This window comes from Manis pentadactyla, chromosome 4, assembly GCF_030020395.1.
Source record: "Manis pentadactyla isolate mManPen7 chromosome 4, mManPen7.hap1, whole genome shotgun sequence".
Classification (NCBI taxonomy): Eukaryota; Metazoa; Chordata; class Mammalia; order Pholidota; family Manidae; genus Manis; species Manis pentadactyla.
This window is the reverse complement of record NC_080022.1, coordinates 170839229-170850207: the sequence shown is the minus strand read 5'-3', so window position 1 is coordinate 170850207 and position 10979 is coordinate 170839229. Positions and strand designations below refer to the sequence as shown.

At 50.3% G+C, this 10979-nt stretch overlaps 2 protein-coding genes across 2 annotated transcripts in view; both read right to left on the bottom strand.

Annotated features, from left to right (window-relative positions):
* The window catches only part of COASY (Coenzyme A synthase), a 131578-nt gene that overhangs the window by 10402 nt on the left and 110197 nt on the right, over positions 1-10979 (bottom strand). The gene's annotated exons all lie outside the window — the stretch shown is intronic.
* On the bottom strand, positions 34-6288 carry NAGLU (N-acetyl-alpha-glucosaminidase). The gene is made up of 6 exons (XM_036882951.2): positions 5861-6288; positions 4807-4954; positions 3919-4065; positions 3653-3738; positions 2469-2725; positions 34-1483 (listed from the first exon to the last, which is right to left on the bottom strand). Exons 1-6 carry the CDS (start codon positions 6244-6246, stop codon positions 273-275), a joined length of 2235 nt encoding a protein of 744 aa, XP_036738846.2. The 5' UTR covers positions 6247-6288; the 3' UTR covers positions 34-272.

Sequence of the window (10979 nt, the reverse complement as noted above, 5' to 3'; positions counted from 1 at the left end):
ACAGGCATGGTGGCATTGACATTCTGACAGATGCCCAGGTGACACATGAGTTTATTATGTTGTATTAAAACAGTACTTTGATCCCAAATTTGGGATGGTGGAGGAAGGCAGCTCACCTCCCTCCAAACCTCCCATGCCTGATCCCACTGGCAGGTCTTGAATTCCTTCTTCCAGGCCTGAGGCCCTCCTGTGTCACTTGTCTAGCTGCCGGCTCTGGGAACCTGCCTAGGCCTGGAGCTTGGGGAGAACATGGCCCAGGACTGCTTCATCTGTCACAAGGCGCCAGCCACCCACCGGGGGTAATACTTGAGGAAGAGCTTCTTGGCCAGGTCCACCGTGTCACCTTGGGGCTGGCTAGGATACCTCCGCGTGCTGTGGACGAAGGTCTGCTCCACCTGGAAGGCATTCTGCTCAAACTGGTGCTGCTGGAAGGGGATGCCTTGGACCAAGCTCTCAACCAGCATCTTCGCAAAGAGCTGCCAGCGGGGAGTGTAGTAGTCGGCCACCAGTCCTGCCAGCTGTTTGTTGGCGTAGTCTAGGATGTTGCCTTCTGGCCCCCACAGGGTCAGCTGGTAGCGGCTATTCTGCTCATAGAAATGGGCCTCAGCCTCACTGACAGCTGCTGCCCGGGCCTGCTCCAGCCAGCTGCCCAGAAGGAAGCGGCTGTCACTAGAGAGCACGTTGTCCAGTGTGGGCAGAAGATCGTAGGCCAGGATGCCTGCCGCCCTCAACAAGGGAACCAGCTCCTTTTTCAGGTAGGCAGTCCTTGCTTCCTCATAGTACAGGCTGACCAGCTCCTGGGCCGCCTGGCGAGTGAGATCCAGCAGGTCGTAGCGGAAGGCCGGGCTGCCGGCCAGGGTGGGAGCAGCTATTAGCAGCAGCCTCCAGGCTTCAAATACATCTGACCGGTTGTACCAGACAGTGGTAATCATGTGTAAGGATGGCCGCCTAACCAGCGGGCTGCGATTGTGCCCACTGCAGGCCTGGCTGGAGCAGTTGTAGACACTCCTGAGAAGCAGCCTCCATGCTGCCTCTGAGTCTCTGTGGGAGACCCCATATCGCTGGGCTGCAAAGTTGGTCACCCAGGTGCCTAAATCTGCCACTGGGTCCTTCCTCCAGCCTAGCTCAGCCATGAGGGCATAGACCACTTCGTTCTGGCCAATGCCCTCAGGTGCCATGCCTGTGCCTACCATGGTGGAGTTGGGGAAGAGGCGGGCAGCCGTGGGGCCTTGGTTCACTGCTTCCAGTGCCCCGAACAGGCCATGGTTACCCCCAAAGTTATGCAGCATGCACCAGATGAAGGGCTGGCCCTGGAAGGAGGCTGTGCGGATGTACACAGGCTGGCTCTCAGCAAACAGGTCCAGAACCAGGAGGCGGCCAAGGGGTACTGCTCCCAGCACAGCCTCCACCTGGGCGGGCCCCCAGAACTGTGGCTGGTGCTGGAAGAGCCAGCCTTGGAGCAGCCACACGGCATCAGGGTCCACTGTGGTTTGGGGGAGGGCACAAAGAAGAGAGCTGATGAGAAGAGAGGGACCCAGTGGAACATTCACCTCATTCTACAGGTGAGGAAACAGAGGTCCAGAGACGTGAACTGACTGTATCACGGGACACTCCTTCTCCTGCAAACCCCCCAAACAGCAGGGCATTCCACCATACATGCCCTGGGTTCACTCCTCTGCTTCCCACCGGGAGCTCCAAGCTGGTATTGTCAAGCTTTAGGGGAAGTCAGAATTACCTGCAGGGGGCGGGGGTGCAGCGGAGGGACAGTTAAAAGGCAGATTCCTGGGCCCCAGCCCTAGTCACTCTGATTCAGGAGGTCCGGGGCAAGACTGGGGGTGGCAGCTGAGAATTTGCAGACTTTGGCAGGCTCTGGGTCTGCAAACTGGACCTGGGGCAGTGCTGCTCAAGGAAGTCTGTCCCAATCTGTTCCCTTCCTGGCTGACCAAGAGGCCTCACCACTGAGCTATTTGGGGCTAGGCCTGGCCCCCCTCCACTCCTCCCCTTCAAGGGGCAGGAAGGAGCCCTGGGTTCACCTCTGTGTACCAGGAAGAGCACCTCCCAGCTTTGAGCCCATCCTCTAACCTCTGGGTGCAAAACCTACCTCTGCATGTTAAATTTTTTCAAAAGCCAGCACTTAATGACACTTTACTCTGTGCAGGCAACATTCTACTTATGAGGGAGCCCCATTTTACAGATGGAGCAATTGAGGCACTGGGAGGGAAGTAAACTGTTGCATCACACAGGCAGGAAGTGGCAGTGTGAGGGTTTGAGCAGGTTGTCTGGTCCAGAGCTTGCCCCTCAACCAGCGTGGCCGAACGAGATGGTGTATGTGTACAACTGCTCGGCAAACTGTAAAGTGCTGTGTGTCCCAGCGAGGTATTATCTCAGTCCCTCCTCCCACTACCACTGACCTCTGCCCCCCCCTCTCCCTGAGGGCTTCCCCTCCCCACCTCCCCTGGGGACTGAACCTGTGATCATGGCCTGGTAGACAGCCGCAGTGGCTGCAGCAAGGTAGGAAGGTTCTGAGGATGGGGGCTGCATCTCATTGAAAGTGTCAGCCCCGTAGATGTGATCCGTGCCAAACTCTTTAGTCAGCTCCCGCAGGAAGAGGCTCCCCATAATGGGGAATAAGGGGTCTTCTGGAGCCAGGAGGAAGGAGCAGGAGTAGGAGCAGTTGAAGTGTCCCCAGCTGTCCATCTGCGTGATATTGACCCGAGGGAACACCCTAGTGGGGGCAGGGGTGACAGTCCAGACATTTACTGGCTGCTGATCCAGTATTCATCTCCAGGCTCACTAATTAATCTTCAGTTCTTGGAACCCATCCTGGTCTCTAATGCCTCTGCACACCCTGGGTCCTGTTCTTTCTCCCTCCCTACTTATCCGGCTGCTTACTCCTTGACATCCTTTGAGTTTCACCTTGTCTGGGAAGCTTCTGCTGTCTCTCCCCCACTGACAAACAATCAACACTCATTTTTCAAGATCTGGGCCAGTACGACCAGGCAGAAGTGACCCTGACGGAGGAGAAGTGGGCCTGCATATATTCCTGCCCACTATTCTGTACTCCCCTGCAAACCTACCTCCCGCCAGAGGCGGGAACCCAGCGCACCCAGAGGCTGGTCCGGTGGCCCCAGACAGCCAAGTGCTCACTGATGTATATATGAGGCTCCTGCCACCCAGTTTGGGAGGTGAAGGTGGGTGGCCAGGGAGGCCAGCTGCGTGTGCTAAGCACTGTAGGAGTGGCAGGAACCAGGTGCTCATGGGCACGAAGAAGGTGGTGTCCACTGCTGGGCCCCAGAAAGGCTTCCTGAGAGAGGGGAGGTCTCAGCTGGGCCTTGAAGAATTTTCCCAGGAGAGGATGGCTGGGTAGCGCAGAGCAGCAGGAAGGACAGAGAACAGTGCACCCCTACTACCACTAATAAGAGCTGCCATTTGCTAAGACCCTGTGCCAAGCCACTTATATTTAACAAGTGAGGAAAATGAGATACAGGGCAGTCATGTAATCTGTCCAAGGTCACAGACTAGTGAAAAGCAGAGCCAGGAATCAAGCCCTGTCTACACTCAGAACTTCATTTTCCTTTAAATCATGTCTGGCAGGGGAAAATAACTTTCCTCTTTGAGCTGAGTGAGGAATGTGGGGTCAGGGGAACCTCACCTGGTGATAGCCTTGGGGACATGCCCTGCAAATGCAGGCAACACTGGGATCATGCCGAAGGAGCGCATCCGGTCCAGGATCCGATGCTAGGAGGAATGGGATGGGGGGTGGCAAGCATGGCCACCAGAGGTGGGAGGCCCTTACTCCCCTGGGCACTCGGAATCCCCACGGTCCAGGTAAGAGCCCCAAGCCTGGACAAATACCACCCTCCCTGGGCCCATCACTGTCCAGTACCAATTCTGTCCCATCCCTTCCCATCCTTTTACCTGCAGGTAAAGTTGCTTGAGATGCCAGGAGCGGGGCAGGGGACCACCCCAGGTGTGCAGGTTGCCCATGCGCCCCCAGGCCAGGAAAGCAGGACCAGTGAAATACTCATCAATCTCTGACTGGGTCAGGCCCAAGTTCAGGTACACCTGAGGAGGAGAGCAATCCCCACACATATAAAGACTTTCATCTCCATTTACTGACATCTATTCAACACTCATTCATTTCTTCTTTGTGCTGTCCCCTAGTTAAGGTAGAATGCAAGGAGCCCACAGTCCAGGAGAGAGATCTGTGAACAGGTAAGTTTACTAATGTTACCCTTGTCGAATGGATGAAGGGGCTCTCTCCAAAACGGGGAAGGGGCTTAGAAGGCTTCATGGAGCAAGGCTGGCTGGAATGATGGGTGAGGACAGACTGGCAGGGAGCTTGAGGCCCAAGGACAGAAGCTCCCAGGCCGGCAAAGCCTGAAGGCAGTGGAGCTTCCTGAGCGTGTGAACAGCAGGACTCCGCCAGATCTGCATTTCGGAAAGGACGCCCTGGTGGAATGTGGAGAGCCAGGAGTCCTGTTCAGCGGCTCTTGTGGGGGTCCAGGGAAAGGGGGTGAAGGACTGACTGGGGCCATGAGTAAGGATGGAGAAGATAAGGCAAATCAAGAGCTGCTAATAACATGGCATCCATAGGAGCAGCTGAGTGACTGGACGTGGGTGTTGGGAGAGAGGGGAGCTCTGGTTTCTTGTTTACATTCGGATGCTGGGTTCTAGCCCTCCGGGTGCTCCTTTGTCTGTCTCAGCAGTGGAAGCCTGTTTCTGGAGGGCTGAAACCCTTATTTTCTGTGTGCCAGACACTATGTTGATGCGGGGGACGTGGGGACACATGGGGTGGGCACACACCCGCTGCCAGATGGCCTCTTGGCCGCTCCAGGCCAGCGCCAGGTTGATGCCGTTCAGTGCCATCCAGTCGATCTCCTGCTCCCAGCGGGCCCAGTCCCACCACACGAAGGAGTAGCTTTGTGTGCACACGTTCTGATAATAACGGTACCTACAGGCAGACACATGAACTGGGGTGTGTCCCTGGGGACAAAGGGGATGTCCCCCACCACTAAGACTCCATCGCCCAGGAAGAGCTCAGAGGATAGCCTGGCCCTGGAACCATCCCGCAGCCCAGATCTAGTCAAGAGGGGAGGTGTTCCAAATGTGGCCTGTTACTGTCTCACTCTGGGATCCACCCCACGTGGAGCTGAGACCTGGGTACTTGAGCTACTTACCTGCCCACCCATCTGCCCCCCAGCACTCCTCCAGGGCCCTGTAAGCCCGAGATAGCGGGGAGAGCAAATTCCCTTTTCATCCAACTCTCCTAGAGCCCCTACTCTGCAGTGTTTAAGTGCCATATGGCAAAGTTGGTCCTTGCCTTGGAAGTGGTGGGGATCCCTCGCCCCATGATGTAATGGGGAGACAGATGTGTGAACACATCACCTCCATGCAGCGGGGCTGACTCTAGCAACAGAGACCTGTGAGAGGGGTGGGTGTCAATTCCTCAGCATCTTCGAACAGAGGGCGGGTAAGGAAAGGAATAGCATTCACTGATCACTAATTATGCACCACAAGTTCTACGCCCATCACTGTGCAAATCCTCACAACCAACACTGCCCTGTAGATGTCATTATTTCCATTTTTCAGGTGAGCCAACTGAGGCTCTGAGATGCTGGATGACTTGAAGGACACACGACTTTCAGAGGCAGAGCTGGGATTTGAAGCCAGAGTTGTGCGACTCTTGAGGCCAGCGGCCAGTGCTGCTGCTTACTGGTTTCGGTGGCGACCAGGCTAGCGCTGGGGTGGGGCGGGGTCTTCAGCGAGGGATAGGCGCTCCTGGGGGGGAGGCTGGAGGCAGGTGCAGGGGAGCTGCGGGACAGCGTGGGAACCGGTTGGGCGGCCTCCAGCCCAGTACCTGTTGGGCGTGGCCTCGGTCAGCTCCTCCGTTACTGCAGGCAGCGGCTGCGGCAGGCGCAGCTGGGAGCCCGACCAGGCCACGTGGCAGCCGCAGAAGTCGCGCAGGTAGCGGTGCAGCCCTGCGGCGGCGGCCACGCCGGTGGAGCCCAGCACCCGCACTCGGGTTCCAGCGCCGCCGCCGCTCAGGCGGTAGGTGTCTAGGCCGGACTCGGCTGCCAGGGCGCGCTCCACCGACACCGAGAAGCCGGTCGCCGGTCCGGGCCCCAGCAGCCGAGCCAGCAGTGCCCGCACGGCCGCCGCCTCGCGGGCCTCATCCCGAGCCGTGCCCCCAGCCGAGGCCAAGAGGAGGAAGCCCAGCGCCGCGGCCAGAGCCACAGCCTCCATAGCCCAGCAGTCTCAGCTCCGCGAGGAACCAATTCGGACTCGCCAGGGGGCGGGACGGCCCGCGGCCAATCAGCTGCGGGCCTCAGGCCACGTGGATCACTAGGCGAAGCACCGGCCCGCGGCAGGAGACCCGTCTTCCGGGTCCCAGATCAGCGCCGGTGAGGTTGTCTTCTGACCGCACGTGGTGCGGAGCGCGTGACTCAATTAACATAAAAAGTCCAGGGCTGGTTGGGATCCCGCTGTCCTCTACCAGCGCCTTCAGCAACGCGCTTTCAGATGCAAATCACTTTCCGTCCGTCCAATAATAAATAATTATTTGGAGTTTATTTTGTACCAGACACTGCTACCCCAATCTAGGGGAGACCTAGAAATTAAGTACTTATATATTTACATTATAGTTGTGATGCTGTGAAGAAACAGAAGGGCACCCAGCCTAAGGCTTCTAAAAGAAGTGACGTTTAATCTGAATAAAAGAGGGAAGGGAGAGCTAGGCAGAGAAAATGATTATAGGAAGACCCCAGAAGGATAAAGAGCTGGCATAATTTGAGGAACTATACGACTTTAAAAAGAAAGGCTTGACATTGTGTCACTGCTGCTGGGCCAAGTAACCAAACCAGGGCTTAATACCTAACCAATTGGGAGTTTCAACCTCTCCAGGAAATGTAGTCAATCAGGAATTCCCTGACCAGCATTCATAAGGTAATGCCACATTTGCCTTCTCCATGAGCTAATCCATTTAGATCTTATCCTTGCTTCCTCTCGCACACATAAATAGCGTAGGAATGTGTATAGCATGACCTTTTTTAAAAAATTAAGGTATCATTGGTAAACAATCTTATGAAGGTTTCACATGAGCAACATTGTGTTTACTACATTCACCCATATTATCAAGTCCCCCCACACACACCGCAGTCACTGTCCATCAGTGTAGTAAAATGCTAGAATCATTACTTGTCTTCTCTGCCATACTGCCTTCCCCGTGACCCCCCCCCTACATTATGTGTGTTAATCATAATGCCCTTTAATCCCCTTCTCTCTCCCTCCCTCCCCACATCCCATCCCCATCCACTTCCCTTTGGTAACCTCTAGTCTCTTCTTGGAGTCTGTGAGTTTGCTGCTGTTTTGCTCCTTCAGTTTTGCTTTGTTCTTATACTCCACAAATGAGTGAAATCATTTGGTACTTGTCTTTCTCCACCTGGCTTATTTCACTGAGCATAATGCCCTCTAGCTCCATCCATGTTGTTGCAAATGATAAGACTTGTTTTCTTCTTATGGCTGAATAATATTCCATTGTGTATATGTACCACCTCTTGTTTATCCATTCATCTATTGATGGACACTTAGGTTGCTTCCATATCTTGGCTATTGTAAATAGTGCTGCAATAAACATAGGGGTGCATATGTCTTTTTGAATCTGAGAACTTGTTTTCTTTCGGTAAATTCCTAGGAGTGGAATTCCTGGGTCAAACGGTATTTCTATTTTTAGTTTTCTGAGGAACCTCCATATTGCTTTCCACAAAAGTCCAGAATAGCTTTAGTCTAAGTTTCATTGCAAAAAAAAACTAATGAGAGATCCACTGGAGGCTCTGCTGTGGTACACATCCATTGGTCCCAAGAAAATCAAGGACTGCAGCTAAATACATTTGTGTTTCTGACATTTCAAATATAATCATGTTGGCTTCATCATCCAGAACACACAGAAACCACTGATTGTGAGAGGAGGTGGATGGCAAGGAATGACAACTGCACTAACTTTATATAACCCAGTATTTTAAAGGATGCCAGCCATCATGTCATTGTTGGAGCTGGTTATCAAGAGGATGGGACTGTCAGTTGACCTCAAGCTGGAACTGGGCAATCAGATGCTCCTCGTTCCCTCCCTACCCTTGGAATGTATGGTCTGCCTACTATTCCCAGTGGGAGCTGTTCTAAGGATGCAGCCCTGAGAGGACTTTAATTCAACTTCAGTATTTCAGGTCAGAATACACATATGTAACATTGACAACTAGAACCTGGGTTTTGGTGAATTTAACAAGAAAAGAAGTGCACTGACCTCTAAAGGAACTGCTCCCAGGACATATACAAAGGAGTGTGTACAAGGAACACAAGAAATTATCATGTTTACAATACATATGAAAATTACTGAATTCACTCATGCAGTCATCCAACAAATATTCATTGAGCACTTGCTGTGTGAGAGAATTCAAGGAGTCTGAGAGTACATCTGAGGCCCCACTTTGAGATTCAAAAATACTCAAAGGTGGAAAATTTACATGCGATGAAATTTTTTCAAAGACCATAGGGAAAAAATGAAGACTTTAAGAGTTAAAGAAAAGCTCTTGAGAGACTTCCACCTCCAGAAATGGCTATCTAGATGATTGCACTAATCTTTCCAGTAATGATAACTAAAAGAAGTGGTCAAAAATTTGTAAGATAGTATGATAGTGTCAGATCAAGAAAAAGGGGAAGGTAACAGCCAATGAATTAATCCAGAGCTGCTTTATCCAGGTATATTCTTCCAAAAAGGTGAGAGGTAGGACTCTGTGAGAGACAACCAAGGGACAGGAGTCAAAGTCCTCTGTCCACCGGGATCAAAGTCCCCAGAAAATCACTTTGTTATCCCCACTCCTCATCAGTCAATTTTAGTAAAGTTGTTAGGAGGCAAGCAGAACTTTGAGGTAAACTCTCAGAACTTCAGGGAAAGTGTTAAATTTTAGTCTTCTCCAAAGGCTGAAACCTGTGTTAGATGGCCCTTATTCTGGGTAGGGACCCAAAAGGCTACACTACAGTGGGAATGGGAATAGCATCCTGATCATCTAGGTAACTTGGAAAATTCTGATGCCTTGGGCTTGGACCGTTAGCATTCCAGGAAGTTAGAAGAAAGTATAAAAAATAAAATAAAACCATTTCTGACAAAGATAATAAAATCCTGTCTCAAATTATTTCTAAAAAGAATTTATCAAAGTTTCCAGTAAGCAATTAAAGTTTATGAGGTACATGAGGCAATAAAATACAAACTAAAATCAGCAGAACCAATAACAAACAGAAACAAACCTATAAGAACAAAAACATGGAAATATCCAAAACAGAATGTAAGAACACTATGTTCATTATGTTCTTAGAAATAAAGCCTAAATGCAAAAAGTTTCTGCAAAGCATTGGAAGCCACAAAATATGATTTTGAAGATTTGAAAAGGATCTAACTGGTAATGATATAAATGAAAAATATAATAACTGATAATAAAATCTAACAGATGACCTTTATACCAGATGAGATATAACTGAAGAGAGAATTAGTGAACAGGAAGATACCTCAGAATAAATTCAGAATGAAACATGGAGAAGTGGAAAGAAAGATAGCTGAGGGACACTAATCAATAATACAAAGGATAAAATGAGAATGTATTCACCAGTTCGAATTCCAGAGAGTGGAGGAAAAAATGAGGAAGAAGCAACATATGATAATTATTGACAATTTTCTAATACTGATCAATAAGCCCAACAAATGTTAAATGGGATCATTAAAAGGAAATTTGTATTTGGACACATATGGTAGAAGTGCAGAAAGCCAAAGTGCTTATATAACTTCCAAACTACAGAAAACGTGGAATAAAGAAGTATAAAACAAAAAAAACTAATGAGAAATTCAAGATATGAGGTACTTAAACACTGTAAAACTGAACTAATTTACATTCCCACCAACAGGGTAGGAGGGTTCCTCTTTCTCCACATCCTGGCCAGCATTTGTTGTTCCATGTCTCTTGGATGTTGGCTAGCATGATCCTTTAGGACACTAACTAGATGTGTCCATGCCATCCTGCTTAAAGTCTTAATAAATGTAACCTCTTTCCTGCCTGTACCCCTTACTGTAGGGAAAGTATTTAAGATGTCTCCAAAAGGGACTTTCGAGCCGTTTATCAGAACACACTGACGGGCTGCTCTTGGGCTATGGTCCTCAGTAAGACCACAAATGAACTCTTTCTTAAACATAACCGTCATGCTGATTTCAGTTGACAATTTGGCAGCCACAAAGGGACCCAGAACAGACTGCCTGAGAGCTCCTGGAACTATGTGTGGACCCAGTAACCTTGGTACCAGTGGGGCCCATTGAGCCCACCCAGTTCGCCAGAGTTCCAGCTGCGACAGGGTGAGTCTTTCCTGGGTCTTGAACCTCCCTCTTTGGTTGAGGATCCTTGAATTTATCCATTAACTGTTTACACTCTGAGTGCTAAGTGTTTCCTCTGCTAAGTGACAGGGAAGGGAATTTTCTCAGTTGAAATAAAGTAAGAGGAAAGCCTCAGTTATAAGACACTGGGAAGGATGGACAGTGACTGTAATGGGGTATGTGGGGGGGGACTTGTTAATGGGGAGAGTCTAGTAACCATAATGTTGCTCATGTAATTGTACATTAATGATACAAAAAAAAAAGAATCTTAAGAAGTTACCCAAATAGGATCATAAAAAATTTTTTTAAAGATACTGGGAAGAAGAAGAAGAAGAAGAAGAAAAAAAAGCTAGTAGAGGAAAAATTGGTCAGAGCTTTCCTGACTCAATTTCTTTATTAAGAAAGTTCAGCGAAACAAACCCCAAAGTGAATGAGTGCGAGTGCTCTCTGGTGCTAAAGACAAGGGACACTAGCCCCCTCCCTCTGCCATTCTTGGTGAAGGTGTCAGAAGTATAATCTCCACGCAGCATGTTCAACCACAGAGAATTCCACTCAATAAAGCTAACTA